This window comes from Epargyreus clarus, unplaced genomic scaffold (assembly GCF_041222505.1).
Source record: "Epargyreus clarus isolate Ecla_fem2 unplaced genomic scaffold, WU_Ecla_fem_2.2 ptg000007l, whole genome shotgun sequence".
NCBI lineage: Eukaryota > Metazoa > Arthropoda > Insecta > Lepidoptera > Hesperiidae > Epargyreus > Epargyreus clarus.
The window spans coordinates 10125280-10143302 of NW_027332215.1; the positions used below are offsets into that span (position 1 = coordinate 10125280).

An 18023-nucleotide genomic window follows, 5' to 3' on the forward strand; every position below is an offset into this window, starting at 1 on the left:
GATCGATAGATCGGTTTAATGTTAGGTCTTTATTTATTTACTCGATGTGAGTTTGGTATAGACATACGTATTACACATACGTACATTAGTTTACGGATTAAATATACGGTACATTGGTCAGGTCCTTTAAAATTCTATCTACTGACCTCTGAAATACAGCAATAACTCAGTAACCTAAACGAACCTAAACCATTCTTATGTATCAATGATTTCATAACAAGTGGAAAACAAGTAATTAATTTAAAAAATCAAAAACCCGACTGCACCAAAAAGGCTGAAGTAGAATTTCCAAAAGCAGTGAAAGTAAAGCAGTAAGTTCAGCGGTTTCCCTTTGCGTTGATTACTTGCACAGCAACTCACTCATTTAGTCAGACAGTCATCTCGATGTGTACATACGAGTATATATAACCATATAAATAAAAAAAAATGTTAAGGATGAACAACCCTTATTACTAAGGTGTAAAAAAAATAGATAGTGGCCGATTCTCAGACCTACTGAATATGTATATAAAATTTGGTGAAAACCGGTGAAGCCGTTTCGGAGGAGTACGGTAACTAACACGAGAATTTTATATATAAGATGTATTATATAATGTATGTGTAATCTCCTCTTAATTTCCTCTATTTTGACACCCTACTCGATAGGTTTGGTTAACTTTTTTAAAACGTGTTACTATTTCGCGAAAAAATTCACCATTTACGGTCTATAAAATATATAACTTCCGTAAATCAAAGTTTCGGTCATTATTTTACCTCGTTAGAGGTAGCATTTCATTATTTTTATCAAACAAGCCTGATACAAAACGTCATAGTGTTTGCTTCAAAATTGACGATTGTTCAAATTAACTTTTAACCCTTATTTTACCCCCTACGGGGTTGATTTTTCGGAGGGCGATAAATAAGTGCGTCTTTGTTCCTATCCAGAAAGCCAAATACAAAATTTTATAGTAATTGCTTCAAAATTAAAGGATTTCAAAAAAACTGTTTTCCCCTATTTTACCCTCTTAAGGGTAGAATTTCCAAAAGGCCTTTCTTAGTACTTATTCCAGCTATATAGAGAACTTGTGTGCAAAATTTCAGAACTGTAAGGTCCCTGGTTTAGGCTGTACGTTGATTTCTGAAAAATGAAAAAGTCATTTAGTTAGTCAGTCAGTCAGTCACCTTACTGTTTTATATATATACAAATATGTTTTTATAATCTCCGTTTAATTTCCTTCCATTTGATACCCTACTCGATAGGTTCGGTTAACTTTTTTTTTTAAATGTGTTACTATTTCGCGCCAAAAATCCGCCATTTTGATTTTTTTTTACTAACACCTATCTAAGGACACTCGGGTCATTGAGACAAATATAATGACACTTTAACTGTTGAAATTCATCCACCCGTTTGTTAGATCGGATCAAATAAAGAAAGACAAACATACAAGATACGCGCGAAAAACATAACCCTTCCTTGGCAGTCGGGTAAAAAGAAAAAATGCCTTTTCTTTTGCCTCATATTATTAGAAGTCATATAAAATCATACATTAGCATTTTAAACTACTTTTAATTTTGTTCACATTTCTATCTCATCTTTAAAACTGGTTTCCTATAATGAACACATCGGCAAGGCAGGGATAGGAGTGCAGAATCAGCGCACTCCACTCACCGCTGGAGTTTGACGTGGCCAGCTGTTGGCCAGGGGTTGCCAATGTGTGCGTGTCACCGTACACCAATAGTCAACAATGTAGAGCTCAATGAAGACAAAGCGCAGAGGAATATTGTGGCGGCACTTACTCGGGCAATTAAGCAATAATACGCAACTGTACCAAGCTAGCTGGGCACTGTGCCACATGGCACCCATCTCGGGCACCGTTTTATATGAAACTGGCCTACCAGCATCGTTAGAATCTGTTAGAATCCACTTATTTATTATAACCGACGCTCTGTAAACTTTCAATATGGATTGTATCTATACAATGTAGATGGTCGTTAAAATTTAACATCTTTGTACTACACCTTATTCATTATTTCCATGCGGATTACGAATTTGAACCCTGGATCCTGTACTATTATAAGATTAGCAAAGATCACTTTTATTTTCATTTAAACCGGCTATTTTGACCATTGTCTATTTTTTCTTTTAATATATAAATAAAAATAAATATGAATAGCATACATATTTATTTTTAAACTTCTGATTATTGGAAGTCTTTCGAGATACCTAAGTAACAAACAGCGCACTTGCTTCTTTAAAACGACGACCCGCGTGGCGGAGCGGTCACCATACCGGTCTGACGCGCAAAGGGTCCCGGGTTCGATCCCCGGCCAGACAGATATCTAAATGATGAATTTAGATTTCTGTTTCTGGGTCTGGGTGTTTGTGTATTTGTCTATGTGTGTGTCCATGGCACCCACGACACAGGGAATCCTAGTGTGGGGCTGTGAGTGTAGAATGCGTTTATTTAAAAAATCTACAAATTTATTTTTAACGGATAAGACTAGTTTTATTATATTTTGGAACTAAAGTCATGAGAACCACTCAGCCATTGGCAGCAGTTAGCCTCCCCTTACTCACCCTGTAATTAAAATCAGTTTACAATTTGTCAGTATCATTTACCGTCGTTCAATTGGCCGCTTTAATACAAAGCAACCCTATTCCCACTAACCCCTTAAGGCATCAAAAATTCATTGAAAAATGACACATAGCACGAATGCACATTTTCCAATAGTAGGAAATAGAAAATCCAGGAATTACCCATTTTTAATCATAGGTGTGGCGGGCCGGCGCCCCTGTGCATACATTTAAATATGACTGTACTCGTATGTACGAAGCATGTGAATATTATGTGAAGTAACAGCTGTAACGGTAATACTGCCATACAGTAATAACGAAGAAAGGAATATTTTAATTGCACTCATAGACACATTTCTGTCACTTTATATTTTAGATTTTTAAAACGATTTTTAAATATATTAGCATGCAGTCCAACCGTCCGCCGCTCATGGACATCTGTAATAAACACGAAGTAAGATTAGATTCCTACCTGAGGTCAACCACAAATGCTTTGCTACCGAGTACTAAGTTGGAACGCCCCGGATAAGTATGAAATATACGAAGAATGTTTAACGAATACAATGATGCATACAATTGAATGCATAATTATCTAATAATATACTAATTTTGAGCAACGTGGAAATACATATCAGGAGTTCATAAAATCAATTATCTAAGCCATAGTTTGATCCTCCCATCCAGACTTGAATAATATATTTACGAGTACGCTCGATCCTCTAAGCCGGACATGTCGCCTGTTGAGGATTTCCCAAATTTCTGTCAAGGTTTAAATATACGGATTAGTAATTTAATTCGTAACCAGATACATATATAGAGGAGTGTTTTATACACTTAATACAATACCAGGGGCATACTACCATTTCTTAAAACAATATTATTTTAATCATATTTTTACTTTTTTACAGGAAATTTAACTTTTTAAGCAAAATATGACAATTTCAGTTGGTTTCATACAATGGATAAGCGAAAAATTAATAAGGGTTTAAGTTTGTTCAACTGTGTATGACGGAATATTTTCCTGTTTTAAGGAGGAAATAAAACATTCCTGAACTATGATGGTTTTTAAAAGATGGTGGTAGGCCCCCTGGTAATTGTATTCCCGAATAAAATGGTGAAAAAATGTGACAAAATGTTAAACCCGTAAAATAAAACTTATTGAAAGCTTCAAAACATGAGCTCTCAATAAGTAATCACAAGTTTCTATAAGTTATCGAAACTGTAATTATATCGTAAGACCATTTTTGTTTCTAATGAAATTTTAGCTACTAAGCTACTTCTAATAATTTGTAAGTTTAGGTACCTACATAGTAACTTTATTCTATTGTTTTTGACGGAAAATTTCAACGTAAGGAATAAAATCTCTTAAGTCACAGGGGTGAAATTCATAATATTATTATTAAAACCAGTATATTCTGGAGATTATTAGACCTAAAAGTCTTGAAAGGTAAAAACTATGCGTTATCAACGCTTATCAACATTGCATAAGTAGCATACTACTTATACATGTATATAAAACAAGTTCAAATTACTTAAACCTTAAGAAAAAATATGACACCTGCTTTTAAACATTGGTGAAAATATAAAATAAATTCTATTCAGCAAAAAATTCTGACAATGTAGCGTTATCAATTTAATTACCTTTTCGGTTAGATACTTTGAGCCTGCGCGTTATCTTATATGTACGAACCTGCAATTACTTATTCTAAATTAATTAATTATTTAGATTTATGTGCTTTGACTAAATTCCACGCACATTTATGCGAATTAATTTAAATTGAATTAAACTTCCTTTATTTTTTCAATCAACTTAAAGTGGGAAAACTTTTCAAGACAGAAAGTTGGCTAATCTTTAGTGGTCTTACTGAATGATCAAACATTTTATTTAAAAACTTTCAGATAATAGGAATTGTAAAATATAATTATTTGAGCTCAATTGATATATTCATCACATGTAGATACAGTTTAAATTTATTACGCAAAGGATGAGTTTGATACTCTTATTTAGGTTGTCTTAAATATATTTCATTTGACAACTTTTCCGAGACGATGAGCTAGAAGAAGTAATTTATGGCCGTAATAAACTTAGTTTCCAAGTGACAATGAAACCGACTTTTACCATTGGAGCAGGAATTAATAAAGTGATAGCAACTCCGTTTTTATCATATCAATGTAAAAGTTACCAAGACTTGATCTTTAAGTTTGATCCTCTATTATTGGAGCTAATTTTGCTGTCTATTAACAGTTGGCGATGGGGACGGAAGGTTAGACGGATGACCGATAGTGGTAGTATTTAAAGGACATTTCTTTAAAGATATTGTTAATCAGCTTTAAGTTATTCATTTGTTTGTTTTTTCAAAAAGTGATAAGTGTTCCGAATTTCGGCCTGCCACGTTGGTCTGGGGTTCGTGCGAGGTGCAAACGCCAATTTTGGCATTTTTTAAGATATCATAATTTTATGCGATCATAATTTTCACTAGAGTTAAAGGTAAAGGATAATGTTACGACGAAATCTACAAGCGTTTTTAAAGAACTCTTGTTCTGTAAAAAAGTTCTTAAAAGTGATTGAACAATGAAGCCTTGTCCTGCGAGAATTCCAGCGCGAAGTGGTTGAACAATAAATAGTTGGTAATTAATAATCATTCGTTTTACATTTACATTATTTTATCAATTATATCAAAGCATTTCTCGAGTCTATTAAACATATCTTACTGTCTCTGTCAATGTAGAGATCATGTTAGAGTGTAAATGTAAAGATTAATGAGATTAAGGACGGATTATGACGTAATCAATATAGAAGATGCGATGTAGATTACAGATACTGAATACCGACTTAATATATGAAGTTATGTACTCGTATATTGTTCACACTTAAATATTGGTTTTGAGTTTTGACTGACTCGATAATCACGTAAGTTTACACTACCAAAAGTTAGCTCTACGTAAATATCTCTACATATTTTCCTGTAGCATTAAGTACGTAAAGAAGTATTTAAGCCTTGAAAAGATTTTCTTTTTATTTAGCTTTTATAGGTTTCTTTTTTACTAATTTCTTTATATTAATAAAGTTTAGTATATTATATAAAAGTACTTGATATGCAGATAGATATTTCATATTACACCTTTACCATGTAGCATAAGAAATGTTGTTACGAGTTACATTTGCGTGATTAAATATCGCTCTACATATTAAACCTATACATAGATAAAACCATTTGTGGGTGTTTTATTACTAGTTGATAATTTTAATTAGTCTAAGGTGGCTGATTAATTAATCCAATAAGACAAACCAAATGTACAAACGCACATATGTAGTTTGTATACGAATGTGTGTAGTAGGTGGTACCATGGTAGATATATTTATGATTGTTTCAGAAGTTTTTATAGACGTGTGTAAGATTATTTGATGCAACATATGTGATTCAAGTTTTGCTTTCAAACTAGTCGACTTAAACTTATACTGCGGCTGTTGTTCTGAAAAGAAAAATCTAGTTTCCCTGAAGGAATCTGGTCTAATTCCAAGGTTTCTACGTCTACTTTAATGACTTACGTCCTGTTGGTTAAAGAAGTCATCTTGGGCCTCCTCGCTCGAGCAGCCCATGTCCTGCAGGAGGGGAGTCACGTGTCGCTCCCAGTCATCCATTATCAATTTAACTCCTACAGCTGAGAACGCGAACAAGTAACACAGCTCAACAATCTTCACTAACAAGAAACTGCAGTCATTTTAGTCTACCACTGATATCCAGTTTCCTTCGTGCGAAACTTTGCCGACCGCATTTCGCGCCAAAAACTTCGAAGGCTTCTTTCTACTTTTGGTCTGAAAGTGGCGGGAAAGGGCGCGATAGTACGCGACACTCAGCTGTCACAGAGTCGAGTGAGAGAGAAAAAAACAGCTGCGGCCGCGGGCGGATCACGTGCCCGCTGTTACCGGCGCGCATTCAAAAAACGTACTAGGAAAAGTCGGTGTAAACAGCGTGAAACAGTCAGTGTGGCGAGTCGCGGGATCCCGGCCGCCCGTCGACGCGACCGGAACAGGAGTGTGTGGCGGCCCGCGAGGCCGAACGCCCTCTGCGTCGCGCCGCCTCGCGCCCGTCTCGCTTGCACTGCCTCCGTCTACATCATCATGTCCCTTTCCCGCAGCTCGGCGCCTCACGCCTCCCATGGGCGGCAGCGATTTCCCGCCGTTCGTCCGTGGCCGCAACATGGCCGTACCTCCGAGCGACCGCTCACCAGCTTTAAACATGACCATCCTGGACCTACAGTACCTATGCAGTTTAAAATGGACTAAATATATGGATAACGCTTCATCTTCTCGAACACAATAAAACATTATGCACAATCCAGTTTCTCAGTGCAGGTTTACTAAGTAACTCGACCGACCTATCTTATTACAGAGCAGTCACTTCAAGTAAAACTCTCAAGTCTATCGAGATTAACTATTTATTATAATATTTTTCTACCTATCACTATTAAAAACATACTTATACGAGTATAACTACTTGTTACTTCCTTAACCTCAATTATTATACTGCACCTAATAATACTACTATACGGCTATGGTACCCATTATGAGCTTATAACCAAGTATGGTTCCGTATTATTACCGGATATCCCTCATTTGCCCATAGCTTAAAATACAGCTGTATCAACGGCAGCATAAGAAAAAAGTCATAAGTACATAACAGCAACGTCATAAAATTTAATTAATAAAATAATACATTAATAAGGCGGGTATTTCAATTATAATGCGCACATAACGTGAAAAGGTGAAGGGTTCCATAGTTGATAAACATTCATTTATTGAACTGTAAAAATAACTTTGTACTTTTTAACTGTATTTACCTATTAAATACATCGTGAAAAACAAAATTAGGTCGCTAACTCAAAAATAGTTATACAAATGTCATCTGAAAAAGAATAGGAAAATGTAGATACACAACTATCTTATCAGTCGGTAAGAATTATATCAGGCGAGCTTTTTCTTCGTTCAAATTTCTGGTATTGCGAAATTATAAGTAGTCTCTTTCTCCACGAATGGATGAACAGACACGCACACGCAAAGAGACCAAAGTTATAAGAGTACATATCTGTGTTGTGTGATGTCTATAGGTATCCAAAAATCAGAGTTTCCTTTAGATTCAAATCTGACGCTTGATGTGCTAAATTGTATACCGCATAATTAAGGCACTTCTGTAAAACTTTGAAAGTTTCGTTCAATAACAACCCATAGGATTTACTCATTTTTTTCTTCGTGGTACCTTTAACCCTTTAAGATTTTTTTTTTGTGCCTCTGCTCTAGTTTAAAGTTCCACTTTCCAAGCTCCATCGCCTGAAAATGTTGGCTTTTCGTGGACTTTTTGACACGAAGGTTTATACCATTTTACTTCAATAACATAAGAGGTGCTAAAAACTTCCAAAAACCTCCAACAGTAATTACTTTCCTATCATTACCCACAGGCAAATCCTCAAATGCTAAATATTTTTTTATAATATACAAATATAAAACGAGTAAACTAGCACTCCTCCCAATGCTAAGTTACAGCCGCCCATGTAATAAACCCCATATAAATTATTAGTCACCTGAGTTCGACCACAGATTAGTTGCTGACAAGTAGAGGAATACTTACCTTACCATACCATTCAAAGTAAAACTCAAAAGTAACAGCGCTTAACACGGCTGGCAGGAAAGCTGTGTTAATGGCAATTCCGGAGTCGAACTACAGAAGATTCTACCTCCATAAATTTCTATGTTATCTACCATTTCTTATATGATTTTCTAATGTTATCACAGAATTGAGACAATGTAATACGTAACGGGATTCATCCCAACTAAATTCTCACGATTGAAAGTCGTCAAAATTGAAATCATTGATGCCCAAATATTCTTAAAAGTGAGAACGTGAGATTCTAAACGAGCTAAGTTAAACCACGTAATGGAGACAAAAAAATCCAAAAAACATATACGATTCTAGTATAATTGATCCTCATTGCCACTCTAAGTGGTTCAGCTCCACAATGATTAAGAACAGTTATTTTAAAACGACCCTAGCCTTCCTGTTTATTTAATATATTAACGTCATCAGGCACTCTTAAGGCTTCCGCTCTATTTGTATCTAATGCACTAATGTGAAAGCCCGGCGAGACTGAACGATTGAGAACACGTACATTTTCCACGTATTGCACATTTAATACTCTTTCGTTGTTGGATTAAGGCTACGTAGACGATAATTACGAAGACTTGCCATCGTAGGCTGGTTAAATGGAGTTATATTTAGAAGATACTTGTATATCGATTTAAGTACTTTAACTTTGCTTTAAGTGAATAAAACATGTCATACGAATAAATTGAAAGTATCTATAGCGAAATTCAGAAGTGTGTGGACTTTGAATTCTTTCATATAGTATTATTAGTTAATTCACAATATTCAAAATTATTTTTAGTATATTTCCTTTATAACAGTATATTTTTTTTCCAAATCAATTTTTTTACGCTTTTTATTTTTCTATGTATACTGGCATTGCTGGGCATAGGCCTCTCCCTAGATGTGCACCAACACTTGGTCCTCCGCTGCTTTCACCCAACCATTACCACCAGCTTTCTTGAGATTATCGATCCAGCAACAATTTCAGTGAGCCGGAGAGTGTCCTAGTTTTAATTAAGTGCTTTACCACAAAGTTTATTTCTGACGGTAGTCTAGCTTTTGTAGGTCGAATCCGAACGCATCTATTTCTGCCTAATCAATAACAGCCCTGTTAAGCGCTGCTGTGTTCCGTTTAGGTTTGGCAAGGGAGAATAATTACATAAGGCTTTCTAAGTTAGGGGTAGCAACTCATCTGTGGCCAACTTCAGGTAGGAATCTAATCTTATCTGGGGTTGATATCAATAGCTACATATCATCAGGTGGAGTGCACGCCTGTTTGCTACTTCAATAATAAAAAAATGATATGTTGACGTAAAAAAATCTGACTGACTCGTGATCGCCTGACCAATTTCGATATTTGTAGGAAATCCGAAGTTCTGCATGTTCCGAAATTAAGTTATATCTTAATGTTGCGATTAAATTCCAAATGACATTGTTGTAAAATGTTTAGGGATGTTTACTCTATTACATTTTTATCGACTTCGACAAAGAAGGAAGATTTATCTACGCCTGTATGTATTGTTTTGTAGAAGTAAATGAAAAATAATACTTGATATAAAATTAGGGAAACTATATCAATTAACAAAAGTAGTAAGTATGTAAGTAACTCGCAAAGTACTTATGGGATATTAACAATATTCTTATTGAGTCGCCAAAATGCGGTAATTATAAGTTTAATGCAATTCGTACATGTCTGTAGATCTCAACCACGTATCGATTCGCCCACACCCCAAAGTTTAGATTCCAACCAAGACAAGTTCGGTCATTATTAAAAGAGAAGCGTATAACATAGTTAAACACTTACGGCGTGCAGAGTTTCTGAAGACCTTACAAGCGGCCAATTAAAAGTTAAATGTCTAATTCTTGTTAGATGCGGGAAGTCCACAACTAGTAGGTAAGGTGGTAAACTGAAAGTTCCTCATTATGGATATAGGTATAACATGAATTTAACAAACTTGCTACTAAGCGGAACGGGAACTGTCGAAAATTATATGCTTCGTGCTAAACTTTATATTACTTTGATGTTCAGAATCCGCACGTACCTTGTTATTGTTAACTTTTTTATTTTGGGTTCCCAAAATGTTACCTACTTAGTAATATGTAGATAACATATTAAGTGATTTCGTTTATCGTCAACTATCTGTCTTTGGGTAGGTACTATTAAAAGCTCTCGTTTGTCAGTTTATCCGAGTATCACGCACACACACAGCAGCGCTGAACACCGGTGGTAGGTTCAGCAGTACGGAGTAGTGCGGAGGGCTCTACCAGCTTTCTACCTACCACCGATCAATCACATATATACCTACATAGAATATTAAATTATGTTATAATTTTCTGAACTATGGTGTGATTATGGGTTATAGTAGTTGAAATTTTGTACAGTATTAAGGCAGTTCTGTAAAAAAAAATATAAGTAGTTTCCGTACGTTCCAAAAATATAACGAAGTCCTTGACCACCGAGTAGTATGTGTCATAAATTTCCTTCTATTCTCATCATATCCCCACATTAATATTTTTTCTTTTATTTATGTCGTGGAAACAAAAAGGCGAATACACACCGAGATCCACCGACACCGAGATCAAAATCTAAATTAATCACTTACCTATGTCTAGCAAGGTATCGTACCTAGCACCCTCTGCGTCTCAGACCTTCATTACGTCCGCTTCGCCACAAGGGTCGTCAATATCAGCGTAAGATTATATTCAAGTATAATCAAATATACACGATTCCGCTACTGATCACTGGAATATATTTTAAAATTATACTTTCTTATACTCATTTATACTTCAGTAGCATTTTGAAGGTGGTACAACCCTCTGTAGTTCGAGTACGGCGGCACCACCGCCACACCTATTTCTGCCTTACAATAGCAGTGTAAAGCGCAGCTATATGTTCAGGGTTGAAGGATGTGGTAAGGGAGACATACTTTTTCGAGGCATTCTAGCTTAGTCCTCAGAAGTAGCAGCGTAAATGTGGCTGACCTCAGGTAGGAACCTAATCTTATTTGGCATTTATTACAGATGTCAACGGGCAGTAGCCATCATCAGGTGGAATACATGCTCGTTTGGTACTCCTGTATTAAAAAACAAAACACTTTTAGCATCGGCCATTCGCAGTTTAGCAATTGCATCGCACGACATCACGTTTTAGTGACTGGGTTCGTTCGATCACGTTATAAAAAAACGCGCGTCCAAACGTAGCTACCACCGATGCTCGAATGCGGGATGTAGCGTTTGAACTCTGCGTGTTAAGTAGCAAGTCTACAGAGGACAAGAAAACAAGACGTGGACATCGCACACGTAAACCTATGGGTATATTATTGTTAATTTTAATAGTATCTAGCTCTTATTTCCAACCACTACATTACAATTGATTCAAGACTCGTTGCTCTCCCCAAAGTTGGAATGCCTCGCGTAACCATTCCAGCGCATTAAGTTTTTTTTTATTTTCTCATTTTGTGAACAAATAGGATAGGAGGAATTAATCAATAAGGTAAAGTATTTTTTATGTAGTAACCTACCTACAATTAAAAATTTGTCAAATTAATCAATTTACGAATATTATTTCAAATAAAAGTCAACTGACTTACCATCAGATTACCAAATTATGTCAAAAATTACACAATCATCCATGTAAGAAACACGATCAGTAGGTATCTACCTAATAAGACTTAAGTAGGTACCTATTTAAAGAACAGTTTATAGGGGTGTCAATTGTATTTCATCATCATCATCAGTACCCACTACTGTTCTCCTGGTGGCACGGGTCTTCTCTCTGAATTAGAATAATTAGGCCATAAGTAGTCCACCGCGCTGGCCAAGCGCGCATTGCTAGACTTCACATAGCTTTGAAAACTTTTTTTTTAAGATTTCGCAGGTATACCTGACAATGATTTCCTTCACCGTGTAAGTTAGTGATCGTTAATTTGTAAATATGCACATAACTTGGAAAATCAGAGGTGCGTTTCTTAACGTCTAGGATACTGCTTGGTATCGATGAAGTCATAATGTTATGGACAATTCTACACGTACTTCTCAAATTCGACAATTAGATAAATACCTTTTTTTACGAGAGGGAAACCTTCAAAAGGTACCCGACGACGTGGGAACGACGCCAGATTTTGTGGGATTTTTACCGCTTTATGATCCCCCCGGTGGTCGTCCTCATCGCTTGTTGGAGAACGCCGGGATCTCCGACGGAACACAACCGGTGTCCTCCAAGCGCGATGCCCCGATCGGGCTCTGCTCTGGGGGAGCACTTTTCGCTCTTCCCACACATCTGGTGTTTACGACGGATGCGACCATACCGCCATACCGCCGTACTTCCCGAGGTTGCTTACTGGACGCTTCAAACTCCCACTCTTTCCGCCTGCATCCCCGGAAGCCCCGGAAGGGATACCGTAGACCTATTCTGGTCCCGGGACTACAAAGTACCTATAACTATCAATAAACGTTGTGTAGACGTGCATGTTCTACCTACCTAAATATTGACAGTACTTCATAAAAGTACGTAATCACAACTCACAATGCCAGACACAAAATACAGATAATATCCAACTGGCACAACGTTTCAAATGTCACATCACGAAAATTCGTGCTTATGCTAATGACTGAATTCAATAGAACTACCTACTCAGAATTAGCAATTGGAATTCAATAGAGCGCACGAACTGTGAAAACTTAAGGTTTCGCATATTAAAATGGTAATTGCATGCATAGAGCAAAAGCGAACAGGAAGATAATCGAATGCTGATTTTAGCTGATAGGGCACATTTAACTACAAAATCAAAGGCATAAGCTTCTGTTTTTGGTTATGAGAAAATTAACGAAACAAGGAAGAGGAGGGAGAGGGGGGGGAGTCTACTCAATGTGCCTCTAGTGTTGCTACTACCATAATCTGTTCCTTACAATTCTGAGTGACTAGAATCTGAATCGGATGCCGGCAACTTAACTTGACCTCTTCACAGTATGCGCCGTCATACACTAAATAGGCCACTAAAATTGGACTTTGTTACGAAGTGTTGTTTCCAGAGCATTTATAGTTTAAATCAAATTAACAACACAGATGGGTTATTCCAATAAATAATGTAAGCCAAACTGGAAATTGTTGTATGCGTTTCTCGGTCACACATTACACACAAGAAAAGAAAAAGACGAGATGTAAGTACTACCTACTTAAACAAAAATATCACCAATCACCAATTCGGAATACAATATTTTTTGGAACAAGAACATTTGTGCATATTACTTAAATAAGAAAACGAAATAGCAATTAAGAAACCAAGTCGAATTAAATCAAGTGCACCTAAAGATAAATGGTAGACACCTACTTGCGGTTGACAAAGGTCACTGTGTTCTTAAAATTACTATGACTGTATAAACACTATAGACCGTATCATGTTCTGGTTTTGGCCAAAAAAGTGGTTTCGGTCATAAATCGGCCACATCTTTCGTTACTAATGGATCCCTTGGATCACAAATAGGAACCCTATTAGTGATCGAAGATCATACCTTAGAAAAATTTCGGGTGGCGTTCGATTGTGTTCGGGCGTTAGACTAGCAGGCATTTTTTTTTAGGTGACCCTTAGTACGCTAACAGGCTGTGTCTGACGAGTCAGTATTATCTGACGAGTCAGTATTAGTATAATGTATTTCATTAAAATAGTAACAATCTTATGGCAAATAATAAAGTTGACAATCGGAAACAGTGCAAAACGGAACGTAATACACGAATTGTGTCATGTGAGCGTTTCTAAGCGTTTGACATTGACGTTTATGTTATGCTACATCTACATCTGAAGGTTAAGTTTTGTTTCTACAGTTATAAAGTGTTGTGATTCATGTAACAACTGTAACGTTATCATAATGTCGCCGCCCTCCGAATTAAGTTTCGATGAAATACTCAAATTTATGATAGCGCACAACGGCAAAGTCACAAATCATGAGTTGGTTAAACACTTCAAAGTATTTCTTATGAATCCTGACATGAGAGGTAAGTTGCAAACTTGAAACTTTTCAAACAGTTTCATAACATGAAGTGGCCATAACTTTAGTTTAATATATTTGTAGATGAAGCGCGGAATACATTTAAGAAGCACGTTAACGCCTTAGCGATAATTAAAAATCAGAATAATGAGAAATGGTTGATATTGAAAAAGAAATATATTCCGAGTAAAGAGAATGAAGAGGCTAGTGAGAGTAAAGTGTCTGAGGCACCAACTGTTACATTACCTGATACTTCTGCAGTGGCCAATACTCCCCAATCAGTGCCATACCGGCCTCCACCTCCTTTACAACTTAACCAGGACTTCAGTATCCTCGCAAGTCTCCAAGATACCACACCAGTTCTCCCTCCTGCACCCAAAACACCAATAGAAGTGGCCCACACAGAGTCCAAAGAGAGTTTGGTCAGTACTCCAAGTGACGATACGCCACCAAAAGTGCATCCGAGAAGGAAGTCAGCAGATAAAGCTGGTGAGAAACGTTCAAGTATTCCGGGGTTATCAGGCCCCAGAATGTCAATACCTAACCATGAAACCTCGGATTTGAATGACAGCCTACCATCAACGTTAACATCATCTAGAAGTGAGGGCATGTTGATAGAAAATGAGCAAAAGATTTCAGTGAAGGAAAGAAAGCAGATGTTCAACAGAATGGCCTCGGAAAGTGATGTTTTGAAGTCAAACAAACTAAGCTTTAATACTTCGGTGAGTTTTTCTTGTATTCAATTTTTTAAATGCAAGTAATATAGTAATTCAGAGATCCAAGTATTTAAGATACTCATCTTAAATACTTGGATCTCTGAATTACTATATTACTTGCATTTAAAAAGTATTATATTTGCATTTAAAAAGTAGTATATTATACTATTTCCATTTCATTATTTTCTCGATGACGGATCGACGCCCATGTAATTTTGTGTTGTTTACATTAAAATGTCACACAGATAATACTGTACTTCATGGACAGGTAGAGATTTGCTTCACATATTGATTACTATAGGAGCTATAACGATAAACGTAAAACGAAAACAGATCCGTTTGTTTTTTTCACAAGATGTAAGAAACTAAACTACTGCCGGATAGTTTTGCACTAATTCATTAACTATTATATTATATTACATATACTTATAATATTATATTTCATGGCAAGATGTTACACATATAAATTTTTGATTGCCTACTTCTTTAAAACTTTCGAAGCTGTTGTAAAATAAGTAGGTATAGGTAGGTACTCGATAATGTAATGAAATAATTATTATGACAGGTAATCTTTATTTATTTATTTTAATAAAAAAATTTTTGAACCGTCACGGTCACTCGATCAGCTCTCCTCAACATTTATTATAAGTTTCTGTTCTTGTATGTTATCGAATGCCACATGAATTTCCCAATCTGACGCTATAATGTTTTGGGTTCTTTTCACAACTTTTTCCCAGTTTTCGGCAGTTACTTTCGCACATGCATTATTGTTTGTATGCACCTAAATTATTTCCTGTATATTACTGTATATATACTGAGACGCTACTGTAAGTATACCTATATCTTTGAATTTTTCATGCAATGACTCCTGAGACCTCATCTTATAAATGTCCCTAATGACTCTCTTCTGTAATACAAAGATTTGATATATGCCAGCTGCTTTACCCCACAGCAATATGCCATAGGACATAACACTATGAAAATACGCAAAATATACAAGCTTAGCAGTATCAACGTCAGTAAATTGTCTTATTTTTCTTACGGCGTAAGCTATATGCGATCGATATCATTGCTTATTTGGTTACAATACTACAAATAACTGTCATTGAGAAAATAAAAAAAGTAAATAGTATAGTAGCAGTGATAGCCTAGTGGTTGAAACTCAGCCTTTTCATTAAGGTGTTCGAGGTTCGAAATCCAGGCTCCCCAGGATTTTTAAAAGTTATGTGTCTATTAGAAATTGATTATCACTTGCTTCAATGGTGAAAGTGAAACATCAGGGGAAAACCTAAATACCTGACAGACAGAAAATATTTGGCCAAGTACGAGTCAAATTTACACATGAAGGCTTCCGTACCACCAAAAGTTCATTATATTTTACTTATTTTTATAAAATAACCATATAAAAATATATTTCATTGTGCTTATTTGTATTTATTATAATTGCAAATGTACCATTGGCCATAAAGGATTGAGCCATAGTTCACCATGCTGGCCAAGTGTGAATTAGTAGACTTTACCTTTGAATTCTTTTTTCTTTTTAAGAATTCTCAGGTGGTGGGTGCCATGGACACATAGACGAATACACAAACACCCAGACCCAGAAACAGACAACTAAATTTATAATTTTAGATATCTGTCTGGCCGGGGATCGAACCCGGGCCCTTCTGTGCATCAGACTGGTTTGGTGACAGCCTTGCTATGCGGGTCGTCTTGTTTAAGTTGGATGTTCATGTTGTTTTAGAACATGGTTTTTAAATGCATGTAATTAGGAATTGCTGTCAAAGAAATCATTTTTAAATTAGCAAGTAACTTTTCATCATTAAGTTTTGATAATATCAGAATATATGGTTTATCATATACAGAGTCTTGGGTCTGGGTGTTTTTTCTATCTATGGTACTCTTAACCTATTGAAGCAAGGTATAGGTATAGATGTGAAGAAATCAGATAAGGAATAGTTTCAATTTGAGCCCTACAATTTTTTGATGGCCAATATGAGTAAGAAGTTTGCAATCAAAAATATTAAAGTACAACATTCTAATCAAAAGTTCTAAGTATTAAATACATGCTTGCAGAGGTTTTGAATATTTTGGAAAAATAAAAAGTACCGTGCAGTGTTTAAAATATAATTGTACTATTAATCATCAGCACATACTTTCACTTATACTTGACCATGTCAGCCTTTTTACTGAATTGTATTGAATACATATTTCTGGGCCTATATATGCATTATGTCTCAGTCTTTGTCTTACTCTATGTGTGTTTTTGAAAAGTCTGTCATACAAACTATACTTGTAATGGTAAACATTTTACCTAAGTAATAATAAAGTCAATTCCATAGTACATAGGTACTTAATTTTAAATGAAATGAAATTATATTATACAGAATGTATCGAACTTTAAATTGATGCAACAATTTACTAAATGCATTAATTTAATTTTTTACCAGTTGGAATTTCTTGGTAAAATTTAAAAACTATTGTTTTTTTTTTAATTATTGATTGAACATTATTACATTTTCGATAAGAATTTTGAATTCTTTCCCTTGAAGACAGAAGATCTTACAATACAATGGTATTAAATAAATTTAATGATGCTTACATTTTATTTTTTGACGACTTTAGTGCAACTAGTTAGAAGGGAGTAAATGTAGAAATAGTGGATGAGTACTATCAATCTAATAGACATTATGATAGAAGCGAACTATCATAGTTCTTGTTTCATGAAGATCCATTTTGATTAATTGTGAATCACGTTTCCAATATATTAACAAATCGAAGTAATATATTTTTGTATTTAATCTTCAAAGTCATCTTTAAACTATGCATTATTATACGTAATGAGGGACCGGTGAACATCAATACAAAGTAGGAATTCCACTACACGATACACGCACATTGCGTTTCGTATAAAAATGTAACATGACGAATAGAGGCTAATCGCGTTTTAATTGCGAGTCTTGTTAGCGCTGTGTATACTATTTACTTAGGTAATTATTACCTTGAATGGGTTGGTAATTATAAAAATTTCGGGGTCCGCGCCACTTGCAAGGAGAAACACCTGTTTGTCGCCAGCTGTCAAAACGTGACCCTTAAGAGACCCTTAACAATGTGATAAAAGCACTT

General features: G+C 35.6%; 2 protein-coding genes across 2 annotated transcripts in view; one reads left to right on the forward strand and one right to left on the reverse strand.

The window, feature by feature from the left end:
* The window catches only part of LOC140743362 (homeobox protein caupolican), a 134269-nt gene extending 127674 nt beyond the window's left edge, over window positions 1-6595 (reverse strand). Inside the window, exon 1 of the mRNA XM_073074538.1 lies at window positions 6105-6595. Coding sequence (XP_072930639.1) covers window positions 6105-6197 — 93 coding nt within the window. The 5' untranslated portion in view covers window positions 6198-6595. The remainder of the gene's footprint in view (window positions 1-6104) is intronic.
* A 7360-nt stretch (window positions 6596-13955) lies between these two features.
* Window positions 13956-18023, forward strand: part of LOC140743364 (uncharacterized) — a 36812-nt gene continuing 32744 nt past the window's right edge. The window contains exons 1-2 of the mRNA XM_073074540.1: window positions 13956-14188; window positions 14266-14903. Coding sequence (XP_072930641.1) covers window positions 14062-14188; window positions 14266-14903 — 765 coding nt within the window. The 5' untranslated portion in view covers window positions 13956-14061. The remainder of the gene's footprint in view (window positions 14189-14265; window positions 14904-18023) is intronic.